The sequence below is a fragment of the Bufo bufo genome, chromosome 1 (assembly GCF_905171765.1).
Source record: "Bufo bufo chromosome 1, aBufBuf1.1, whole genome shotgun sequence".
NCBI lineage: Eukaryota > Metazoa > Chordata > Amphibia > Anura > Bufonidae > Bufo > Bufo bufo.
In genome coordinates, this window is record NC_053389.1 from 799,210,432 (window position 1) to 799,236,432 (window position 26,001).

General features: G+C 50.9%; 1 protein-coding gene across 1 annotated transcript; it reads right to left on the reverse strand.

Annotated features, from left to right (window-relative positions):
* Positions 1 to 1,356: 1,356 nt before the first annotated feature.
* ARRB2 (arrestin beta 2) lies at positions 1,357 to 19,610 on the reverse strand. The gene is made up of 15 exons (XM_040415126.1): positions 19,494 to 19,610; positions 14,495 to 14,525; positions 14,030 to 14,090; positions 13,361 to 13,405; positions 11,473 to 11,669; positions 11,330 to 11,389; positions 11,087 to 11,154; positions 8,161 to 8,296; positions 7,241 to 7,325; positions 4,975 to 5,047; positions 4,754 to 4,891; positions 4,590 to 4,673; positions 4,440 to 4,513; positions 3,296 to 3,350; positions 1,357 to 2,531 (listed from the first exon to the last, which is right to left on the reverse strand). The coding sequence occupies exons 1-15, from the start codon at positions 19,514 to 19,516 to the stop codon at positions 2,435 to 2,437; spliced, it is 1,227 nt and encodes a 408-aa protein (XP_040271060.1). The 5' UTR covers positions 19,517 to 19,610; the 3' UTR covers positions 1,357 to 2,434.
* Between the last annotated feature and the right edge of the window lie 6,391 nt (positions 19,611 to 26,001).

The window sequence follows — 26,001 nt, forward strand, 5'->3', positions numbered from 1 at the left end:
GACCTGTAATTATGATGCTTCTAATATTGCTAAGTAACCATGGCAGCCAGGACTGCAGTAGCGTCCTGGTTGCCATGGTTACCGATTAATCGCTGGGGCTCCAAACTGGGACTCCGATCCGAACTCTTCGCTGCCACCAATGATCGGGGGGGGGGGGGGGAGGGGGGAGAGGCCGCACACTGTGCCACTAATGAAAATAATACAATAGAGGGAGGGGGGGCCGCACACTGGGCCACCAATGAAATTAAAACTGGGGAGGGAGGAGGGGCCACACTGGCCATCAATGAAATTAAAACTGGAGAGGGAGGGGGGGGGGGGTCTGCTGCCTGTATTATGAAAATAATACAATAGAGGGAGGGGGGGCCGCACACTGTGCCACCAATGAAAATAATACAATAGAGGGAGGGAGGGGGGGCTGCACACTGGCCACCAATGAAATTAATACAATAGAGGGAGGGAGGGGGGTCTGCCCCCTGCTGCCTGGCAGCCCCTGATCTCTTACAGGGGGCTATGATCCGCACAATTAACCCCTTCAGGTGCGGCACCTGAGGGGTTAATTGTGCGGATCACAGCCCCCTGTAAGAGATCGGGTGCTGCCAGGCAGCAGGGGGCAGTCATGTACACAGTTCGTAGTATATTCTAACTTGATGCGTCCCCATCACTATGGGAACGCCTCTGTGTTAGAATATACTGTCGAATATGAGTTTCATGATCTAACTCAAATCCGATGGTATATTCTAACAGAGGAGTTCCCATGGTGATGGGGACGCTTCAAGTTAAAATATACTATCGGATTGGAGAAAACTCCAATCCTATGGTATATTAACTCCTGACTTTACATTGAAAGTCAATGGGGGACGGATCCGTTTGCAATTGCACCATATTATGTCAACGTAAAACGGATCCGTCCACATTGACTTGCATTGTAAGTCAGGACGGATCCATTTGGCTCCGCACGGCCAGGCGGACACCAAACGACTTTTTTCATGTCCGTGGATCCTCCAAAAATCAAGGAAGACCCACGGACGAAAAAACGGTCACAGATCACGGACCAATGGAACCCCCGTTTTGCGGACTGTGAAAAAATACTGTCGTGTGCATGAGGCCTTAGAACAAAGTTTTACGAGATGAGAAAATCTTACAAAAATAAAGACAACAAAAACACCATCATGTTACGCAATTACACATATTTTTGGGCTTTTTTTCTGTACTCCCCCCTCCAGTCTCCCATGTAGTGCGCGGCACAGACGTACAATCACAAGACACGGAGGCCGCCATTATTCACCAGATTTTATTGCTCCTCACCAAATATTTGTAGCAAAAAAACAAACCAAAAAAAAATAAGCTTTTTTTTTTAAACCTGTGGAGCTTTAATCGACAACACAGAAAAGATCATTTTACATCTGAAGACAAAATATATTACGGATCAAAGCTGAAAAAATAAAAAAAAATTAAAAATAGGAGGGGGACGGGGAAAAAGGGGAGAATGGCACCTGCCGTTTGTGCGAAGTTAATTACAGAAGAGACTCACAAATTGTTGTTTTCGTCACGTTATCAGAAGCGACATGTGCGTGTGTGTCATTCCTGCCCCCCCCCCCCCCCCCAGGGGAGTTTACCGAGGGCAGATCCAGACTTGTCGCGCTATGAGGCTGAACAAGAACTCCCTGAGACCATGTAATCCCCCTGTGCCGCCCCCCCTCCTCCCGTATCAGCAGGACTCAAAATGCGTCAACCCTCCTCCCCCCTACACAATAAAAAAAAAAATCCAGTAAAATCTTATGACAGTGACATAAAACTGGCCCTTAGGGAGGGCGCCCCCCGCAGTCGGCTCTTGGTAATTCACAGTTAATAATAAAAAAAACCTGCGGAGGCATCGATAGAAAGGTGCGAGAAGGCAGTGCAGTATTATTACCTGTGCTGTCTGTGCGTACCGGGCAGACGGGGATCTGGGCTTTGGGGGGGGAGGGGGGTCGATAAAAAAAAAAATAAAAAAATAAAAATCACACAAAAACCAAACGGGTGTACAGATGAGCACGCTTGTAGCTCGTGTAGAAAGGTTTGATCGGCTGGTTATAAAACGAGACTATAGAGAGTAACTCAAACACATTAAACGCCGCTCGACCGCCATCTATATACAACGTATGGCTCCACATGTGTACAGTGATTGGCAGCTGATCCCCCCCCCCCTATGTACAACCTTGTCACGCGCTCATTGTTCCCAATATACAGACGGACTCCAGGTTTGGCGCCACCTACGTCCTGATGCCCAGCACTGCAAGAGAGGGTCTGTGCACGTATGGACTACGCAGGCCCCCTCCAAGGCTATATACATATACACCTATTGCTACACATTGAGAGTGCGCGTGTAAATCTGCGAGAGTGGCAGAGGGGGCGGGGTCTCCAGTGACAGGGGGCGGAGCCCCCACAGGTCCAGCTAGCAGTAGGCTTCGTCATCCTCCTTGTCGTCTTTCAATCCCTTGAGCCTCAGTCGGGCGAAGTCTTCAAAGACGATGTCGTCATCCTGAAGGAAACTGAACAGAGGCAAAGGAGCTGACAATCAGTCGGAGAGAGGGAGGGCATAACGCATTGGTCCACCTGCACACTGAGACTAATAGTGATCTTATGCTCCAGTCACAGCCAAAGCTGTAGTCGCAGTTCTGTTGGTTGCAACTGACAATAGTAAGGCTACTTTCACACCAGCGTTTTTACTGGATCCGGCAGGATTCAGCACAAACGCTTCCGTTACTGATAATACAACCGTCTGCATCCGTTATGAACGGATCCGGTTGTATTATCTTTAAAGGGACACGGTCACCTGGATTTCACTTACTGAGCTAATAACATCACCACATCAGTCTCCACAGTCAGGTCCATAAATATTGGGACGTCGACACAATTCTAACATTTTTGGCTCTATACACCACCACAATGGATGTGAAATGAAGAGAACAAGATGTGCTTTGACTGCAGTTTGCTCTCCGGTCTGGGAACGCAACTAAACGGAACGGAATGCATTTTGGAGCACTACGCTTTGTTCAGTTCAGTTTTGTCTCCATTGACAATGAATGGGGACAAAACTGAAAGCGTTTTTTTTTCCGGTATTGAGCTCCTCTGACGGGTCTCAATACAGGAAAATATTAACACTAGTGTGAATGTAGCCTAAGCCTATCAGGCAGGACCCCCCAGTATGAACCCGAATATGCCGCCCACTTTCCCATTCGTTCCTCCCACAACAACATGGGCGGAGCCTCTACCGAGGTCCATGCACTGGAGACATCCTGAAAGGTTCACTTACTTTGTATCGAATTCTATGAGATTTGTGTCCACCGGGGCATCGGTCTGAGGGAACTCTGGAAAGCAGAAAATGGGAACGTTTGAGACCGAGGAGTAACATCAGACCCAGCACTCTCCCCTCTTTATGTACATTCAGGACACTGGAGGAGAGAAGCAGTCCGGTGCCCCCAGGAGACGAGCCTCCCACACTCTGAATGGCGGGTCTCAACACAACATAGGAACTGCACAGTGTGGCTAGAAGGGGTGAAGGACCTACAGTGACATCATGGTCACATGACTAAAAGTGCACAGGTCCTACAACCATTATTACAGTGGGAGTCTGGAGATCTCCTGACATTCAGCCTCCAGGCTTCAGTATCATTTAATCTCTGCCCTCTGTTGAGTGGAGGGGATTTTGGCCAGTCTTCGAGAGACGGGAACAGGGAGCGTGCTGCTGCCGTGGGAAAGGGGGACAATACTGCTGGCAGTGGAAGAGGGGTGGAAAGTTGGTCATTGCAGGCAGTGGAGAGGGGTGGAAAGGTGGACACTGCTGCCATATAGAGGTCAGTGGAAAAGTGGACAGTGCTGGGAGACGAGTGGAAATGGGGACAATGCTGCTGGCAGTGGGGTGGAATGGGGGACAATGCTGCTGGCAGTGGGGTGGAATGGGGGACAATGTTGATGGTATTGCGAGAGAGAGGTGGAGACTGGAGGGGGAGGTTTATGGAAAGGTGGACAAAGTGGTTGTGCACTGCGGTATTTGCTTGGCGCTGCTGAAGCGGTGTGTTGTGCTGCTCTGTAGTGTTTTAAGTTGGTAGAGGGTATTACAAGCACTGCACGGTGGTGTTTGGTTGGTGATGTGCAGTAATATTTAGCATGGATTGGTTGGCGAGCCCCGTGTAGAAAAAGACTGAGAAGCCCTGCTGTACAGGATAAAACAAAGAAGCAACGAGGTAACTACGTTCACCCAAAAATTGGCCTGTTATTAAATGATCGCCAAGCGTGTGACACATCGTCAAGGTGTAACGGCATAAGGGGCAGAGCTACGTTTGGATAGCTTACAATAATGGAGACACAAGAGGTAGTACCATGTTTTCCCCTATAGGTGGCAGCAGTGCCTGTATCTACACGAGCAGGTTCCCTCGCCCCAGGGGTATAACACTCACCGGACAGCAGGCGCGTCACCTGCTCTGTGGGCTTTGGATGCATTAGGACAAAAGGCAGCTCCACAGCGACATCACTGAGGGACAGAACAGCGATTTCAGCAGCGCAGTCACCAGACAAGAGAACACAGTCATGACCGTTGTGACACTCACCCTCCACGGGACACCACAAGCTTCACCTTAACTTTGTAGGAGACCAGTATCCCCAGCACCTCTTTACTGGAGCCCTCCTTCACTCTGGAACCAAACCAAGCAGAGGTTACAAGACCCCCTCCACCAGCAGGACCCGGTGCCCGTCGTAACGCAGCAGCACTTACATGGTACTTGATGCCAGGTTGGTGTCCTCGTGCTTCAGCTTCCCGTCTAGGGCCAGGCCCCTCTTCTCTCGGTTATTGGACAGCAGGGGGGTGAGCGTGTAAACTTTACAGAACGTGGAGCTGGGGGCGACCTGGTCACTGAGAAGAAGAGAGAGAGACACAGTCAGAGGGAGCAGAGTGCCGAGGGGCAGAGATATTGGGGAAGGGGCGGCTGTACTCACTCCTGTTCAATCTGGGCAACTGGGCACTTGTACTGGGCTGTGCTGAACAGACATATGTCGGCGTATTGTCGGACTGGAGGGGAACAAACACAAGAGTTCACAAGGACGAAGGACCAAGATACATGCCCATCTCTATGCGGACTGACACTAGGGCGCGCTCCTGTACAAACGAGGATACTAACACAGTGGGTCGCAACACAGGGTCAATACGGTGATCAGGCAGAGGTCAGAACACAATACAGTACAGCAGGCAGAGGGGTCAGGGAGTACAGGGTTAATACGGTGATCAGGCAGAGGTCAGAACACAATACAGTACAGCAGGCAGAGGGTTCAGAGAGTACAGGGTCAATACGGTGATCAGGCAGAGGTCAGAACACAATACAGTACAGCAGGCAGAGGGGGTCAGAGAGCACAGGGTCAATACGGTGATCAGGCAGAGGTCAGAACACAATACAGTACAGCAGGCAGAGGGGTCAGAGAGTACAGGGTCAATACGGTGATCAGGCAGAGGTCAGAACACAATACAGTACAGCAGGCAGAGGGGTCAGGGAGTACAGGGTCAATACGGTGATCAGGCAGAGGTCAGAACACAATACAGTACAGCAGGCAGAGGGGTCAGAGAGCACAGGGTCAATACGGTGATCAGGCAGAGGTCAGAACACAATACAGTACAGCAGGCAGAGGGGTCAGAGAGTACAGGGTCAATACGGTGATCAGGCAGAGGTCAGAACACAATACAGTACAGCAGGCAGAGGGGTCAGGGAGTACAGGGTCAATACGGTGATCAGGCAGAGGGGTCAGAGAGTACAGGGTCAATACGGTGATCAGGCAGAGGTCAGAACACAATACAGTACAGCAGGCAGAGGGGTCAGAGAGCACAGGGTCAGTACGGTGATCAGGCAGAGGTCAGAACACAATACAGTACAGCAGGCAGAGGGGTCAGAGAGTACAGGGTCAATACGGTGATCAGGCAGAGGTCAGAACACAATACAGTACAGCAGGCAGAGGGGTCAGAGAGTACAGGGTTAATACGGTGATCAGGAAGAGGTCAGAACACAATACAGTACAGCAGGCAGAGGGGTCAGAGAGTACAGGGTCAATACGGTGATCAGGCAGAGGTCAGAACACAATACAGTACAGCAGGCAGAGGGGGTCAGGGAGTACAGGGTTAATACGGTGATCAGGCAAAAGGTCAGAACATACAATGGCAGCACACCAAGGAAGTAGACAAGCTAGGAACCATATTGCTCAGGCATGTTTCCATAGGGGAAGGTGCCATATATACCCCAGAGAACACGGTCATAAGCTGGGGATAGATTAACCCTTGTGTGCTGGCCCTTTTATAGCCGGGGAGAGCGCATTCACCTATAGGAGCTCAAAGAAGGGGGCAGCAGATGTGGCCAGGAGCAACAGAGAAGGCATTAGGGAGGTTAAATGGGGTTTTCAGAGATTTTGATCGGTGGGGGTTCAACACCTGCTGATCAGCTGTTTGAGAGTGCACAGCCCTCCTGTAGGGCCGCAGCCTTCTCGCAGCGCCGTACACTGTATGGCGGCTGTGCTTGGTGAGCTGAGGGAAGGCCACAACGCTCACAGGATTGCCGGTGCCTTCTCAAACTGTTGATTGGCGGGGAGTACCCCACCGATCAGATCAAAATCTCAAAATAAAAACTTGAATTATTCTGGCGGCAGTGCCCAACTCGCCCTGAGGGAAGCCTGCAGCCCTTATGGGTCTCCATGGTAACAAACCCTGTGGAGTACAATCTTTCGCCATTTCTTCCATTTGTCCCCTACTGTGCGTCTTTATAGCCTACTAGGCCAGACTACACAGTCTGTAACCATGGAGACTCATACATCTACATGGGATCTGCAGAACCAAAACGGTAAAAAAATAATAATTTATGGACGTCTACGGAAAAGTTGCTTCTTTTTTTTAATCCTATATGCACCGAGAGCGGGCTCAGCCGTCTCAGACTCTCCAGTTGTTGTTAAACTACAACTCCCAGCATGTTGCCTTTGCTTCTATAGGGAACAGATGAGCAAATGTGCATGCTGGGAGTTGACATTTCACAACAGCCTTGAACTTCTCTGGTGCCGGCTCCAATTACAAAGTTTGATGAACTTGTAGTAAAGTCAGTCTCCCTGCTGCAGTGCATTGTGGGAGCTGAGCTGTCGGGTCACATGACTGCTCGCTGTTCTCGGAGAAGAAAGCTGCGCTGTCCCTTGGGGGCTTTGTATTGAGGACCATACGAGGAGGTGCGAGCCGTACCGGACACTTTCACCCTCTTGACCGTCTTGCTGGAGTTATTGGTTACGTGCACGTTCACACTGATGGGCTCCCCGTGGTAATACAGCTGGAAAGAGACAGAGTTTTAAGAGGAAGATGATGATAATTATTATTATACACACGCAGACATAACGTAGGGAAGATGGACGTCACAGAGGAGAACGGGAGGAACCAGAGCTGCATCGGAACACTCATCATGTAATGCCACATTCAGCCTGCAGAGGCCACTGCAGGGGAAATTTCAAGGTGTTGTCCCCAGTGTGGCCGGATCCACTGTGGTAATCATATTTACCTGCCCGCTGGATTCCGGCTCCATCGCTGCCGCGCCGGCTTTGCAGGCATTGGGTTTCTCCGCATTAAAAACAGATGTTGACTTGGGGAGACCCGGGACCTGCAAAGCCGGCGGTCATGTGACCACCGCAGCGGTGATGGGTGGCCAATGCGCTGTGTCATTGACTGCAGCACATCACCCGTGTCAACGCAGGAAGACCCGGGATCTGCAGTGGTGGGATAGTGATGGAGCGGTAAACCCAGCGGTGGGGATCGGGCAAGTATGGTCCAGCCATGCTGGGGAAGGGGGTCTGTAAAAAACATCCCCAGAGGTGAACAGCCCCTTTAAGACTAGATATAACAGATTGTGGAGGGAGACAGGGGCCATCTTCAATGAGACGACCCCAGAAGGTAAAAAACAAAGAGTAACATAAAAGGCAAAAAAAAATATTTTTTTCAAAATAAAATCGATATTAACAGGATAAAAGGAAAAAATAAAACATTACAAAATAAAATATTCAATTAAAATGACAAAAAAATTTAAACTTGGGGGGAAAAAAAAGTCATTAAATAGTAAAACTGAATGAAAACAGCGAAAAAAAAATTATATATATAAACCCTCCTTCCCGTACCTCCTTATCAAGCGAAGCCTCCAGGTGCAGCGACCGGTCGGACATCAGGAAATGCCTGGTGGTCTCGGCTATGGGCTGTGGCCCCGACTTCTCTGGGGCGAACTGCACCTTCCGGATGACCAGACGCACGGAGTTCCTGCCACCGGAGGGAAAAATAAATAAAAATAATAATAAAAAATAAAAACGGACAGGATTAAGATGAAAGTTGTCAGAAATGCCCTTGCCGCCCACATTGACCAATCGGTGCTCAGCTTTCATTTCATAAAGGGGATCCAAAGGGCGACATAAGCTGCGTGTAACGGAAGGAAAGAAACAGGAGGTGAACAGAGCCCTACCTACGTTGATACACTGTAACAAACCTTCAGCTCTCAAAAAAAAAAAAAAAAGTCCAAGTTTCTATTCAACAACTGCAAGCAGAGATCTTGAAAACATTGTCAAACAAGACAGAACTGGACACTATGTGCCACGCTTAGGACGAATACAGAAAGCAGAGCGCACGTGACCTCTGCGTTATTAACCAGACATGGACTTGACCGACGCCACCCCGCAGCTGTTTTGGAGGAAGCTGGGTGGCAATAAGCAGGGACCATCGCCCAGATCGCAGGGCTAGTACTGATTTTCATGCTCGCCAGCTGCCCTGAGGGTCATCGGGAAGGCCCTGCCCGTGGCGGTGTGTCTGTGCTGTATGCAAGGGGCAGGCGCATAGTAAGCGATTGCCATTTATGCAATTGCTTATTACATCTCAGTACGTCGCCCGACACACAGCAAATAGCTATAGACTGCCAGGGCCGCACCTCCCCATCAGGACAGCGGTGAGAGCAAGCATGCCCTCTGTTGGCCTTAGGGACTTAAGCTCCGCCCCAAACGCCAACATTTACCTCGCTGGAATAAACATTGATAGCACACCGCCACGGGCAGGACCTTCCTGGTGACCTTCACGGCAGCTGGCGAGCAGGAAAATCAATACTAGCCCTGCCAGCTGGGCGATGGTCCCTGCTTATTGCCACCCAGCTTTCTCCAAAACAGCTGACGCCCCGTGGGCAGCCAAATGGCGCTGCCCCCCCACCTCCACGACGCCCTCTATAATCAACCAGCTGTAGTACTCTGCTCCGCTAATACCCCGCTGCGATATCGGTGCCCCCCTCCGTTTGTGCCAGCGGGGACCGTAACAAGCACGGACCTGAAGGTGATCAGGCGGACAAAGCATTATTTCCAGCCCCCCTGCGATGACTCCGTTATTTCCCAAATCTCCAGACACGTCATACGTGAAGCAAGAGCTTGCAATCTAAAAACCAGCAGCGTGCAACACGCCTGTATCAGCTGGGGCTAATTATAGATGTAGCGGCCCTTTAAGAGAGCGCTCAGTGCACTTCCCCTTCACGTTAATAGTAACAGGCTGCGAGCGGAAACTACCGCGCCTCCTGGCGGGTGACCACAGACTGGGGGGGGGGGGGGGGGGGGGGCTGACAGTGTAATATAGATTGTGTAATAACACCTCCATATAGAAGCGCTCCTTATTAACCCCTCAAGGACAAGCTCACTTTTTTTCCCCTCGTCTGCTCAAATTTTTGCCTCCTAGGTGCCACTTTTGGGCACGCATACATTAAAGGGGTTCCTTGGGCTATAGATAGAGACGACCTATCTTTAGGATGGGTCATCAATATCACATTGGTGGGGGGTCCAACACCCGGAACCCTGCCGTTCAGCTGTTTCAGGCAACCACTGGGGCCAGGAACTATACCAGTGTATGGTGCGGAAGCAGAATGCGCCGTACTGTGTGTAGATTCTGGCCCCCGGCTCAGCTCCTATCCACTTGAATGGGAGCTGCAGTACCCGGCACGGCCACTACACAGAGGATGGCGCCGTCAGCTGCATACTCTGTAGTGGTCGGCGGATGCAAGATGACAGACCCCTGACGATCTGAGGATAGGTCATCAATATCCATAGCCCAGAGATCCCCTTTAAATGTATACTATGAATGCAGCACTCGAATGGTTAAGCGTCAGAGATCCTGCGGCTATGTGCGGCCCCGCTCCTGATTCTTCCCCCCACTCTTACTGGTCATGACTGGGTTGATTGGGGTCTGTCTGGTCACCCTTGCGCCTGAGAGATACAATAATGGCCACACGTAACAGGATACATCCGATGCAGAGTTTTACAGCAATGGATACAGCAGCGACTGACCCCCCGCTTTATTGGTCAGAACACAACATGGGGGTCGCAGCGTTCGCCAAGGACCCCTCCGGAGGATTCATTTCCTATGAGCGCTATGTATGGGGTGTAGTTACCTGGAGACGTGGCATCAACATCACAGAAGTCTCCTGGCCCCGCGTCCCATAGGGGACAGTATATAAAGGGAAACACCGCAACCAACGCTCAACCCTTAGGGGACGCTTCCTCCAACTCTCCCGGTAGTAAGCAAGACAATATAACCCAGCAATTACCGCACACAAATAAATTATGGAAATGACGCAGACACAGGCAGATTTTAGTAAACCCCTCCGCCATGACAAGTAAAAATATATCGGAAGAGACCGAAAGTGAAAACGGCGTTTTTCTATCTTATTTCTACTCGGAGATATGATCTCTAGAAGTTACAGAGCCTAAGCCTGAGGCTGCACTACTGACAGGTCCTGGGGACATTTCCCTTTTCTGATTTCGGGGGATGTCCACTCTTGTTACAGGGGATGAGGTGTGGCTTCAAATGACCATCCGTGTCAATGTTAGCCCTCCTTTTGCGTGGATCTCTCAGTAGTGCAGCCTGAGGTTTTAGGCCTTTAACTTTGAGTGATCATATCTAAGCACAGGAAGGAGATATCTAACAAGGGTTTTCACACTCAAGGGTCTCCTTTCAGGTAGCATTACTGGGGGTACCTAGGTGTGTTGCTCTGGGTACTGAGAGGTGCAGGTTGATTCCAAGCCTCACCTTTTGTGCATCTTTTCCTCCATGGATTTGGCACAGAAGGCACGGATTTCATAATCAACACCGCAGGCCTGGAAGGAATGCAAGACGAGGAGAGTCAGCATGTACGACACTGGGCGTGCCCCCTGCGGCAGCTAAAGCGTTCACCGGTGCCGCTTGAAAAGAGGGGGTCTTCATGAGACAACCCCTCTAGGTAGACATGGTCCACCATGGAGATGTCAGTACTACCACCCAGGTGTAACTCACCTTCCCGGTGTCCTCTGGTCCTGGCTGGAGCGTCACTGAACATGGCAAGTTCTGTGGAATCTGAAGAGGAAGAAAAGTGACTGAAACGCGCCTGGTGGTAACAGAAGAAGGATCTGCAGGGAATGAGGATGCCTGACACTCACCGTGAAGTAGAAGGGGTGGGCCTGGTCCCCCAGCTTCTTGACCAGCCGCTCCTGCAGTCGGGTGAGAGGCTTCTTCTCCTCGGGCAGTGGGGGGAAAGCCTGGAACGTGGAGATGAAGAGGTCCTTCCGGAACGACAGGCCCAAGACATCCAGGTCCTCCCGGCCATAGCGAAAAGCGCAGGTCAGTGTGACGTAGACTGAAGCGGGGAGAGAACGAAAGAAAGAGGGGTCAACAATGGCGAGGCTAGTCTTCAGTGACGTGCAAGGGGGGAGGGGTGGGGGGGCACTGGCAACCGCCAAAACTTGCACGACCTTCTTTCTCATGGTGACGGGCCTAAAACAAGTCTGTAGCACAGCAGGTACAACGTCCTGTGCACGGAAATGGTGGTCACCCACAAGGGAGGGGAGGTGGTCGCTAGCCAACCTGATTCATAAAAGTCTGTGGAATTCACTGAGGGGAAGGAGCAAGGACAACACTCGACAAAGGCACATATAGCTAATGATACTGTGTATATGGTGTGGCGGGGGGGGGACTTCAATTAAAAGGCCGCTCCACAGCTAAATGTGACTTCCTGTGCAGAACATGGGGAGTTCCAGTACAAATTATTTAGAATCTAATCTATAAAGCTGAGTGTATGTGTGTTTGTGTGCATGTTCGCTAAAGGAATCCGCACCGTCGCATTTACAATCACGAAATTTGGCACACGGGTACATCAGGTGTCCGGGAAGGTTTTAGACCAGGTCTCAGCTCTCTAGGACGTACCGTTCCCGAGATATTCCCAAAAAATGCTTGGTCACATGACCCTTATCAGCCAATAGAAGCTCGCAGGGCGTTAGCTTCCACATACACAGTTTTACTCCAGGTTTCCATAACAACCCAGCCATTTATCTTTATTGCTGTAGGAGAGCTTTAAAGGAAATCTGTCACCAGGATAATCGCTATTGAAGTAAAGCCGTGGCCTAATAGCACTTAGTACCTTATTTCCAGATGTGCCTTTGTTCCAGCAATAGATGTTGTTTTTATCCTCTGAAAATCCAGTTTATTTGGTATGCAAATGAGCCAGTAAGGTGCCCAGAGGGGCGTCACTCTTGCAGGAAGTAGCCCAGATACGCCCCCAGACTTAAAACCCTGCCCCCAGGTACCGCTAAGCCACGCCCTGATCTGGTTAGGCCATGCCCCCTCTCACTCCTGAGCCGATGGGGGATTGAAAAAAATGAAGGTAAAAATCTACTTCTGTCAGCAGAGGTGGGAGGGAGGGCGACTTTCTGCCTGCAGCTCACACTCAGACAGTACAGTGCTGCTGTCTTAGAGTGAGCTGTTCAAAAGGACATCCTTGTGTCCGTCCAGGCCCTGCATCAGACGGAGGACAGGGAGTCTGAAAGCCGGACTCTCCGGCCTAAAACTGGACCTCTGGCCACCCTAGGGGCAGGCTGCTGTGGAGGTCACAGTTAAGGGTATGGTCCACTATGGAGGTCAGTGTTAAGGGGCAGATTGCTGTAAAGGCCACTGTTAATGGGGCGGGCCCCTGTGGAGGTCACTGTGAAGGGGGTGGTGTGCTGTGAAACTCACTGTTAAAGGGGAAGGCTGCTGTAGAGGTCAAAGTTAAGGGGGTGGGCTGCTGTGGAGGTCCAATTTTAAGGGACAGGGCACTGTGGGGGGGGGCAGTGTTAAGGGGTAGGAGGCTATAGAGGTCACTGTTAAGGGGGCGGGGTGCTGTAGATGTCACTGTTATAGTGGATTGTGTTGATATCTTTTAATGACACACACGAACATTAAATGAAATAGATTAAATATTCCCGAGCGAAGCCGGGTCCTTCAGCTAGTGCATATATATTTATATTGCCATGGAAGAATAAATATACATAAGGAGGGGAAATTAATAATTACCTTTGCGGTCCTTCAGATAATCTGTATCCACCAGAACCACTCCATCTACAAAACAAGACACCAATGGGTGAGGGGCCCGACAGCACTACATTACACACCGGGCGCAGATCCAAAAAACCCACCCCCAGTGCTGAATTCACAATTCTGCAGGCGTCAGAGCCGATATCTCCACATACTCCCTCCTTGAAAAGTGCAGCTCTGGAGTATAATACAGGATGAGTAATGTAATGTATGTACACAGTGACTGCACCAGCAGAATAGTGAGTGAAGCTCTGAAGCTGTATCTCCTACTTCCTTCCCTCACCATCAGCAGTATTTTTGGGGGATGAGCCCAAACAAACAGTGTGTCTAACATAGACAATACTTCTAAGGTCCAGATAACAGTGACAACGCCCTGGCTGGACACTACTGGGAATTTTACCGCAGCCCTCGGTGACACTAGGAGCCGTGTCTGAGCCATCCTGGTCTTCTACAAGGGCACCAGAAGTTTGGGACAACATGGTGAGAGATCTGGGGTCACACTCAGCTTTCCGGGAGCCCAGCATGGCATGTTGTCCGCACCGCTGCCCGGGTGTCGGCCTCCTCATTTTCAGCTGCAATTCTCTTAAATGCGCAGACTTCCAAAAAACATAAAACCCAGACACCATCCTGGAATAAATCGGTTCTCACCAACAGGATCTACTCGATCAAGGTGATCCACAAAATCCCTCTTCCCCAGGTAGACGGTCAGCTGCAGAGAGAGGAGGTGAGGTTAGATAAGGAATGTACTTTTGCCCCCCAGACAGTTGAGTAGAGCTCCCCCTGCTGCCCCCCGGTGACATTACCACATCCCGCAGCTGCTTCTTGTAGACAGTGAGGCCCCGGGGTAGGACGCAGCGGATCCTCTCCAGATCGGACAGGTCCATCCTGGCAGCTCCTTATCTGCTGTGTGCAGCGCTCTATCTCTACCCCCTCCTGGTGTTTACCGCTCCCTCTGCCCGTCCCACCCCGGGGACCCTCCGCAGGCCTCTGGAGATAAGACTACACTTACTATTGGCGGACCACATGGGCCCAGGGAAGCTATGGCGACAGTAGCATTAGGAGCTAACCCCTTCCTCACCGCAGGGCAGCAAGGATCCTGCAAGGAGCACTTACCTTACAATTCGGGCTGGATTTCTTGAAAACTCTGCAAAGAAAAAAAATTATGTTAATGTTATAATAATCGTATTGTTATGATGTCATCATACGTCACGGCGAGCATGTGATGTCATCATACGTCACACACACACGTCACGGCGAGCATGTGATGTCATCATACGTCACACACACACGTCACGGCGAGCATGTGATGTCATCATACGTCACACACACACGTCCAGGCGAGCATGTGATGTCATCATACGTCACACGTCCAGGCGAGCATGTGATGTCATCATACGTCACACGTCCAGGCGAGCATGTGATGTCATCATACGTCACACGTCCAGGCGAGCATGTGATGTCATCATACGTCACACGTCCAGGCGAGCATGTGATGTCATCATACGTCACACGTCCAGGCGAGCATGTGATGTCATCATACGTCACACGTCCAGGCGAGCATGTGATGTCATCATACGTCTCACACACACGTCCAGGCGAGCATGTGATGTCATCATACGTCACACACACACACACGTCCAGGAGAGCATGTGATGTCATCATACGTCACACACACACGTCCAGGAGAGCATGTGATGTCATCATACGTCACACACACACACACACACGTCCAGGAGAGCATGTGATGTCATCATACGTCACACACACACACACACACGTCCAGGAGAGCATGTGATGTCATCATACGTCACACACACACACACACACACGTCCAGGAGAGCATGTGATGTCATCATACGTCACACACACACACACACACGTCCAGGAGAGCATGTGATGTCATCATACGTCACACACACACACACGTCCAGGAGAGCATGTGATGTCATCATACGTCACACACACACACACGTCCAGGAGAGCATGTGATGTCATCATACGTCACACACACACACACACACGTCCAGGAGAGCATGTGATGTCATCATACGTCACACACACACACACGTCCAGGAGAGCATGTGATGTCATCATACGTCACACACGTCCAGGAGAGCATGTGATGTCATCATACGTCACACACACACACACACACACACACACACACAGGTCCAGACGAGCATGTGATGTCATCAGATGTCAAGTGTGTGATGTCAATCAGACACATCCGGTTGATCCTGTGATGTCATCCAATAACAGACACGCCCAGGAAATCATGTGAACGCCTCACCCCTGCTCACTGTGGGTGTATATTTTATATAGGCTATGCATTCCAAGAGTCAGAAAATCTCTATCTGCAGCACGGGTCTACCTTGGGTCCCGTTTACCATTCCTGCAGGGGATTTCACTTTTCTTCCTCACCTCTGCTTGCTGTCAGTGAACAGGAACACTCTTTATTTACATGCAGACTCACCTGCTGAGGGTTTGTTACAGTCACATCCAGTGCAGACTAGCAGCACAAAACCCTCTCCTGTCCCAAAAAGTCTGTTACAGTGGATCAGGATGGAGTCTGGACCGCAGACAATTGTAACAAACCTTCAGCTGCGAAAATTATTAGATCAGGATGGGGGGGGGGGGGGGGGGGTGTTTCCTGATTGCCATTCACTGCCAGCAATCAGAGGTCTTGAAAATGGTACAGAACTGAAAGACAAAGCAGGTAGAACTCGGCAGAATTGTGGGCGCAGAGAAGCGCTTCCTTTCTGAACGCCCGCTGATGAGGAGGAGGGTGACAGCTGCGCGGAAGGGAGCAGCACCTCTGACAGTCACAAGGCCGATAGATTGTAAGCGCTGCCTGCACACGTCCCACCCAGCTTTCCCAGACTCCTGGCCCAGAGACAGGTACAGCCATGATAAAGGCATTGCTCACAGCAACCAATCACGGCGCAGCTTTCATGTGTAACACAGCTCCTGAAAAATGAAAGCTGCGCCGTGATTGGTTGCTATGGGCAGCCCTGTTGTCACGGCGCTCCCCTAATGTTTTCTATACCCTGGGGCCTTAACCCTTTCCTGCAGGCTCTTACGCCCAATATGAGGAGCTGTGCCCGTGGCTGGAGTGCACGCCCATGGCAATGGCTGTGCAGCCCCTTAAACGCCTTGGTCAATAGCAACGGCGGCATCTAGGGGGTTAGATAGAGGAAGGGGACTCCTGCCGTGTGCCTAGGAGGCCAGGCCTAACAAATTGCCTGTCCGTTTACTGTTGACAGGCAGCAAAGATATATGGGGGTCATTTATCAAATCAGTGTAAAGAAGAACGGGCCTTGTTGCCCATAGCAACCAATCAGATTCCACCTTTCATTTTTCACAGCTCCTTTGGAAAATGAAAGGTGGAATCTGATTGGTAGCTATGGTCAACTAGGCCAGTTCTACTTTACACCTGTTTGATAAATGACCCCAATAAAGTTTATTTAAAAAAAAAAAACAGTGGGCGGTTCGGCAGTTGCCAGTGTGCAAATCCCGTACTCCACGTCGCACGACTAGTTTCCCTTGCAAATGCGGCGCCCCCTCCATAGTGTACACAGGTAAATGAGCGCGCCGCGTACATAATACCACCGCCATCTACCCCGGCCGGGGGGAGCGGGGGCTCCATGCAAAAATGGAGGACATAGAAATGCGAGAACAGCAGTGGAGACTGACAGGGCAGGTGGTTAGGAGACAGAACGGGGCGCTAATCGACAAAAAAGGAGGAAGGAACAGGAAAAAAAAGGGAAATGTGAATGTTACCCAAGAAATCCGACCGCAGCGGCCGGCGGAACAGGAAGCCTCCCCCATTCAATGACTAATGTCCCCGCAGCTCACTCTCCTCTATCGACCAAAGATGGCGGGACACAAGAACAGCAAGATTCCTTTAATCCGGCATCTTTAGGTCCATCAAGATGCCAGATTATCAGAAATTCTGGACTATCAGACGTGGAGGGCATTGCTTATATGAGAGCTGGCGCTACGGAGACCTCCACGGGGACAGGCGCCTCGCTGGACTATCAGACATGGAGGGGATCGCTTCGGAGACCGCCACAGGGACAGGCGCCTCGGCAAACTGCAGCGCCGGACTATAAGACGTGGAGGGGATCGCTTCAGAGACCACCACAGGGACAGGCGCCTCGGCAAACTGCAGCGCCGGACTATAAGACGTGGAGGGGATCGCTTCAGAGACCACCACAGGGACAGGCGCCTCTTCAAACTGCAGCGCCGGATTATCAGACGTGTTCTCTCTTATCAGGATTATTGAGGATTCCTCTATGAGGGTCCAACAATCCAGAACATCTAATAGTCCGGCATCTATCAAGTGTTATGAACGGCGGATTAAAGGAATTACTACGAAGACATGACCCAGCAGGGGGCGACACTGGGCAGGAGAGCAGAGACGTGCGCTCCCTCCTGACGGGCTGAGATTTAGCAGAACTTCACCACGTAAAGAGGATTCCAGCTCTGGGGGTATTAATTCAGCACTGGAGCCGCCCCTTTAAGGCTCTGGACGTGGAAGCTGCACGGGCGCTCTCTGCATATAAGGGATAAGACACCGTTCTATAGGGGACAAGGACAGCAGACACAAAACAGAGATTGGGGGAGCACCAGGATGAGCAGAAAAGGCAGGACAGGCGAGGATGGAAAAGCAACAGGAGGATCAGGATGAGCAGACAGTTAGGCCAGGATGTAGCCCCCAACACGGGTTATAACCCAACATTCATACAGTCCTGAATAGCAGCAGCAGGAGGTGGTCAGAGTAGTGCAGGACACAGCAGGAGGCGGGCAGGAGATACCGGCGCACGCCCCGGCGGGCAGGAGATACCGGCGCACGCCCCGGCGGGCAGGAGATACCGGCGCACGCCCCGGCGGGCAGGAGATACCGGCGCACGCCCCGGCGGGCAGGAGATACCGGCGCACGCCCCGGCGGGCAGGAGATACCGGCGCACGCCCCGGCGGGCAGGAGATACCGGCGCACGCCCCGGCGGGCAGGAGATACCGGCGCACGCCCCGGCGGGCAGGAGATACCGGCGCACGCCCCGGCGGGCAGGAGATACCGGCGCACGCCCCGGCGGGCAGGAGATACCGGCGCACGCCCCGGCGGGCAGGAGATACCGGCGCACGCCCCGGCGGGCAGGAGATACCGGCGCACGCCCCGGCGGGCAGGAGATACCGGCGCACGCCCCGGCGGGCAGGAGATACCGGCGCACGCCCCGGCGGGCAGGAGATACCGGCGCACGCCCCGGCGGGCAGGAGATACCGGCGCACGCCCCGGCGGGCAGGAGATACCGGCGCACGCCCCGGCGGGCAGGAGATACCGGCGCACACTCGGGGGCAGGAGATACCAGCGCACACTCGGGGGCAGGAGATACCAGCGCACACCCGGGGGCAGGAGATACCAGCGCACACTCGGGGGCAGGAGATACCAGCGCACACTCGGGGGCACTAGATACCAGCGCACACCCGGGGGCAGTAGATACCAGCGCACACTCGGGGGCAGGACGGATACCAGCGCACACCCGGGGGCAGGACGGATACCAGCGCACACCCGGGGGCAGGACGGATACCAGCGCACACCCGGGGGCAGGACGGATACCAGCGCACACCCGGGGGCAGGACGGATACCAGCGCACACTCGGGGGCAGTAGATACCAGCGCACACCCGGGGCCAGTAGATACCAGGGCACACTCGGGGGCAGTAGACACCAGCGCACACCCGGGGGCAGTAGATACCAGCGCACACCCGGGGGCAGTAGATACCAGCGCACACCCGGGGGCAGTAGATACCAGCGCACACCGGGGGGCAGTAGACACCAGCGCACACCCGGGGGCAGTAGATACCAGCGCACACACCCGGGGCCAGTAGATACCAGCGCACACCCGGGGCCAGTAGATACCAGCGCACACCCGGGGGCAGTAGATACCAGCGCACACCCGGGGGCAGTAGATACCAGCGCACACTCGGGGGCAGTAGATACCAGCGTACACCCAGGGGCAGTAGATACCAGCGCACACTCGGGGACAGTAGATACCAGCGCACTATATATACACACACATGACAGATACGGGACTCACTCCGTGCAGAACTCACCGTGTTCCCGCTCTCTCCCCCATCTTCCCGGATCCTCCGCCTCACACACGGGGCCGCGCTTACTGCCTTCCTCCCCTGGCGAGAACGCGCACGGTTTCACACAGGGCGGGGCCACCGTGTACGTTCACAGCCACTGTGAGTTATTATTGGCTGAGATCGGTTCGTGCTGACACGCCCACCAACGTCATTGATACGGCGGTGATCCCGCCCCCTGAAGGTGTGTAGTGACGTCATGACGTGCTAAGACTGATGGCATCTCCGTGGGGGAGATTCGGGATTGGAGCCCTCTGATTGGTTGAGGGTGGTGTGCTTACAGATATGTAAATTAGCTGGCTGCGCCGGCATTCTGATTGGCGGACTCTGGGCAATAAGCATCTTTACCAATCATGTGCTTCTGATAGGGATACAGGGAGGGGCCCCTGAGTACAGCGACAGATGAAAGGAGTGCCGCCATAGTGACAGATACGGTGTAGTCACGTGACACTGCATGGAGAGAAGCATTGGTCATGTGATTCAGGTGTGTCAGTCAGTGCCACTGCCACAGGTGTATAAAATCCACCACCATGAAAAGTTACAGAGTGGAGCACAGCGCATACAAGGCACATGGCTCTGCGGACGCCATTACTGCACAGTCCAGAGCCTCCGCCATTACGTCAGCACATAACCCTACCTCCCAACCATCTCCTGCGGCCCCAGAGCGGCCGAGGTTCATCCTGGTGTCAGCTGTCTGCACCCATAGCTGACTGTAGTGGGGCCGCCGTCACCATTCAGCTCAGGGCAGGAGTCAAGCCTGTGTATCCTATCTGCTGATGGGGAGGCGAGATCATCGAAGGGACTAGGTCAGTGATGGCGAACCTATGGCACGGGTGCGGCACTCAGGAAAAAGTCTATGGTGTACAATATGCCTTAGACTTTTCCTGCCATTCATCAGCGCAGGGCGCACTGAATGTAGGCAGGTTATTATAGCTAAATATTAAAGTACATAGAGGATATGTACACTGCTCAAAAAAATAAAGGGAACACTTAAACAACACAATGTAACTCCAAGTCAATCCCACTTCTGTGAAATCAAACTGTCCACTTAGGAAGCAACACTGAGTGACAATCAATTTCACATGCTGTTGTGCAAATGGGATAGACAACAGGTGGAAATTATAGGCAATTAGCAAGACACCCCCAATAAAGGAGTGGTTCTGCAGGTGGTGACCACAGATCACTTCTCAGTTCCTATGCTTCCTGGCTGATGTTTTGGTCACTTTTGAATGCTGGCGGTGCTTTCACTCTAGTGGTAGCATGAGATGGAGTCTACAACCCACACAAGTGGCTCAGGTAGTGCAGCTTATCCAGGATGGCACATCAATGCGAGCTGTGGCAAGAAGGTTGGCTGTGTCTGTCAGCGTAGTGTCCAGAGCATGGAGGCGCTACCAGGAGACAGGTCAGTACATCAGGAGACGTGGAGGAGGCTGTAGGAGGGCAACAACCCAGCAGCAGGACCGCTACCTCCGCCTTTGTGCAAGGAGGAACAGGAGGAGCACTGCCAGAGCCCTGCAAAATGACCTCCAGCAGGCCACAAATGTGCATGTGTCTGCTCAAACGGTCAGAAACAGACTCCATGAGGGTGATATGAGGGCCCGACGTCCACAGGTGGGGGTTGTGCTTACAGCCCAACACCATGCAGGACGTTTGGCATTTGCCAGAGAACACCAAGATTGGCAAATTCACCACTGGCGCCCTGTGCTCTTCACAGATGAAAGCAGGTTCACACTGAGCACATGTGACAGACGTGACAGAGTCTGGAGACGCCGTGGAGAACGTTCTGCTGCCTGCAACATCCTCCAGCATGACCGGTTTGGCATTGGGTCAGTAATGGTGTGGGGTGGCATTTCTTTGGAGGGCCGCACAGCCCTCCATGTGCTCTCCAGAGGTAGCCTGACTGCCATTAGGTACCGAGATGAGATCCTCAGACCCCTTGTGAGACCATATGCTGGTGCGGTTGGCCCTGGGTTCCTCCTAATGCAAGACAATGCTAGACCTCATGTGGCTGGAGTGTGTCAGCAGTTCCTGCAAGACGAAGGCATTGATGCTATGGACTGGCCCGCCCGTTCCCCAGACCTGAATCCAATTGAGCACATCTGGGACATCATGTCTCGCTCTATCCACCAATGTGACGTTGCACCACAGACTGTCCAGGAGTTGGCAGATGCTTTAGTCCAGGTCTGGGAGGAGATCCCTCAGGAGACCGTCCGCCACCTCATCAGGAGCATGCACAGGCGTTGTAGGGAGGTCATACAGGCACGTGGAGGCCACACACACTACTGAGCCTCATTTTGACTTGTTTTAAGGACATTACATCAAAGTTGGATCAGCCTGTAGTGTGTTTTTCCACTTTAATTTTGAGGGTGACTCCAAATCCAGACCTCCATGGGTTGAAAAATTTGATTTCCATTTTTTTATCTTTGTGTGATTTTGTTGTCAGCACATTCAACTATGTAAAGAACAAAGTATTTCAGAAGAATATTTAATTAATTCAGATCTAGGATGTGTTATTTTTGTGTTCCCTTTATTTTTTTGAGCAGTGTACTTTGAACTATAGTATTCAGGTTAAATTGCTTTGTTGGCACTTTGCAATAAATAAGTGAGTTTTGGGTTGCAGTTTGGGCACTCGGCCTTTAAAAGGTTCACCATCACTGGACTAGGTGAATAGTCACAGTATTTTTCGTTCTTGTAAGGGGGCACATATCTAGGCATAACTACAGACAGTATCACACATGGCAGGATTAGATACACAGCTCAGCAGACTGTATCACACAGGATAGGATTAGATACACAGCTCAGCAGACAGTATCACACAGGATAGGATTAGATACACAGCTCAGCAGACAGTATCACACAGGATAGGATTAGATACACAGCTCAGCAGACAGTATCATACATGACAGGATTAGATACACAGCTCAGCAGACAGTATCACACATGATAGGCTTAGATACACCGCTCAGCAGACAGTATCACACATGGCAGGATTAGATACACAGCTCAGCAGACCGTATCACACAGGATAGGATTAGATACAGCTCAGCAGACAGTATCACACAGGATAGGATTAGATACACGGCTCAGCAGACAGTATCACACAGGATAGGATTAGATACACAGCTCAGCAAACAGTATCACACAGGACAGGATTAGATACACAGCTCAGCAGATAGTATCACACAGGATAGGATTAGATACACGGCTCAGCAGATTGTATCACACAGGATAGGATTAGATACACAGCTCAGCAGACAGTATCACACAGGATAGGATTAGATACACAGCTCAGCAGACAGTATCACACAGGATAGGATTAGATACACAGCTCAGCAGGCAGTATCACACAGGATAGGATTAGATACACAGCTCAGCAGACAGTATCACACAGGATAGGATTAGATACACAGCTCAGCAGACAGTATCACACAGGATAGGATTAGATACACAGCTCAGCAGACAGTATCACACAGGATAGGATTAGATACACAGCTCAGAAGACAGTATCACACAGGATAGGATTAGATACACAGCTCAGCAGACAGTATCATACATGACAGGATTAGATACACAGCTCAGCAGACAGTATCACACATGATAGGCTTAGATACACCGCTCAGCAGACAGTATCACACATGGCAGGATTAGATACACAGCTCAGCAGACCGTATCACACAGGATAGGATTAGATACAGCTCAGCAGACAGTATCACACAGGATAGGATTAGATACACGGCTCAGCAGACAGTATCACACAGGATAGGATTAGATACACAGCTCAGCAAACAGTATCACACAGGACAGGATTAGATACACAGCTCAGCAGATAGTATCACACAGGATAGGATTAGATACACGGCTCAGCAGATTGTATCACACAGGATAGGATTAGATACACAGCTCAGCAGACAGTATCACACAGGATAGGATTAGATACACAGCTCAGCAGACAGTATCACACAGGATAGGATTAGATACACAGCTCAGCAGGCAGTATCACACAGGATAGGATTAGATACACAGCTCAGCAGACAGTATCACACAGGATAGGATTAGATACACAGCTCAGCAGACAGTATCACACAGGATAGGATTAGATACACAGCTCAGCAGACAGTATCACACAGGATAGGATTAGATACACAGCTCAGAAGACAGTATCACACAGGATAGGATTAGATACACACCTCAGCAGACAGTATCACACAGGATAGGATTAGATACACAGCTCAGCAGACAGTATCACACAGGATAGGATTAGATACACAGCTCAGCAGACAGTATCACACAGGATAGGATTAGATACACAGCTCAGAAGACAGTATCACACAGGACAGGATTGGATACACAGCTCAGCAGACAGTATCACACAGGATAGGATTAGATACACAGCTCAGCAGACAGTATCACATAGGATAGGATTAGATACACAGCTCAGCAGACAGTATCACATAGGATAGGATTAGATACACAGCTCAGCAGGCAGTATCACACAGGATAGGATTAGATACAGCTCAGCAGACAGTATCACACAGGACAGGATTGGATACACAGCTCAGCAGATAGTATCACACAGGATATGATTAGATACACAGCTCAGCAGACAGTATCACACAGGATAGGATTAGATACACAGCTCAGCAGACAGTATCACACAGGATAGGATTAGATACAGCTCAGCAGACTGTATCACACAGGATAGGATTAGATACACGGCTCAGCAGACTGTATCACACAGGATAGGATTAGATACACGGCTCAGCAGACAGTATCACACAGGATAGGATTAGATACACAGCTCAGCAGACAGTATCACACAGGATAGGATTAGATACACAGCTCAGCAGACAGTATCACACATGGTAGGATTAGATACAGCTCAGCAGACAGTATCACACAGGATAGGATTAGATACACAGCTCAGCAGACAGTATCACACATGGTAGGATTAGATACACAGCTCAGCAGGCAGTATAACACATGGCAGGATTAGATACACAGCTCAGCAGACAGTATCACACAGGATAGGATTAGATACACGGCTCAGCAGACAGTATCACACAGGATAGGATTAGATACACAGCTCAGCAGACAGTATCACACAGGATAGGATTAGATACAGCTCAGCAGACAGTATCACACAGGATAGGATTAGATACAGAGGTCAGCACACAGTATCACACAGGATAGGATTAGATACACGGCTCAGCAGACAGTATCACACAGGATAGGATTAGATACACAGCTCAGCAGACAGTATCACACAGGATAGGATTAGATACACAGCTCAGCAGACAGTATCACACATAATATGATTAGATACACAGCTCAGCAGACAGTATCACACAGGATAGGATTAGATACAGAGGTCAGCACACAGTATCACACAGGATAGGATTAGATACATGGCTCAGCAGACAGTATCACACAGGATAGGATTAGATACACAGCTCAGCAGACAGTATCACACAGGATAGGATTAGATACACAGCTCAGCAGACAGTATCACACAGGATAGGATTAGATACACGGCTCAGCAGACAGTATCACACAGGATAGGATTAGATACACAGCTCAGCAGACAGTATCACACAGGATAGGATTAGATACACAGCTCAGCAGACAGTATCACACAGGATAGGATTAGATACACGGCTCAGCAGACAGTATCACACAGGATAGGATTAGATACACGGCTCAGCAGACAGTATCACACAGGATAGGATTAGATACACGGCTCAGCAGACAGTATCACACATGACAGGATTAGATACAGCCGTGTACATAGTGGACAGTTACATTGTGAAGGTCTGTGGTTTTCTGCTTCCTCTTTCGGTTGCATCACAGGACGTCACATACAACACGTACATAGAATAAAGCCGCCATATGCAGCACAGGTAATCAGGGGGAGGTTATCAGGCACAGAGCGCTGCTATACAGAGGTCATCAACTCCCGCTGTCCAAGGACTGGAACTAAAAAAAGGTAAAAGGGAAATAAAAATGTGTAAAAAACTAAATTATAATTAAGAAAAAAAAAACTTTTCCCAGTAAAAACTGTGTAAAAATTATTCATAATGTCACAAAATCTAAATGAAATAAAATTAAACATAACTGGGATCATAATGACAGAAACTATAAAACTATCACTGAGGTCACATTGCTGTCTATCTAGGAGATCTCACACGGGTGCCTGTTAAGATCAGTGCCTCTGCTTATAGTAGTCGGAGCGCATGCGCAGGCCCAGCGGTGACCGCCGCTTGTGGAGATATCCAAGCCAGGCTAGGAGGACGGGAGAGAGGACTGCAAGGTCACATAGCTGAGGGGTCTGGGCACTTGCAATATTTTTCAGGATCTCTATGTGGGTCAGACACATGAGAAGTACTAATCTAATGGGGAGACGTTCTACAACGCAACCTGTGCGGTCTAAAATGCTCAGAGTAGGTGACAGACTCCCTTTAACGTCATCAGATGTCAC

What these genes read in the sequence shown, in the direction of transcription:
- ARRB2 (XM_040415126.1), bottom strand. Translation starts at nt 19,516, where the DNA reads ATGGGGGAGAGAGCGGGAACACG. An exon ending in GGGGAGAGAGCGGGAACACG is followed by an intron (nt 14,526 to 19,493) that starts GTGAGTTCTGCA and finishes TTTTCTTTGCAG; the next exon opens with AGTTTTCAAGAAATCCAGCC. An exon ending in TTATCTGAAGGACCGCAAAG is followed by an intron (nt 11,670 to 13,360) that starts GTAATTATTAAT and finishes TCCCCGCTTCAG; the next exon opens with TCTACGTCACACTGACCTGC.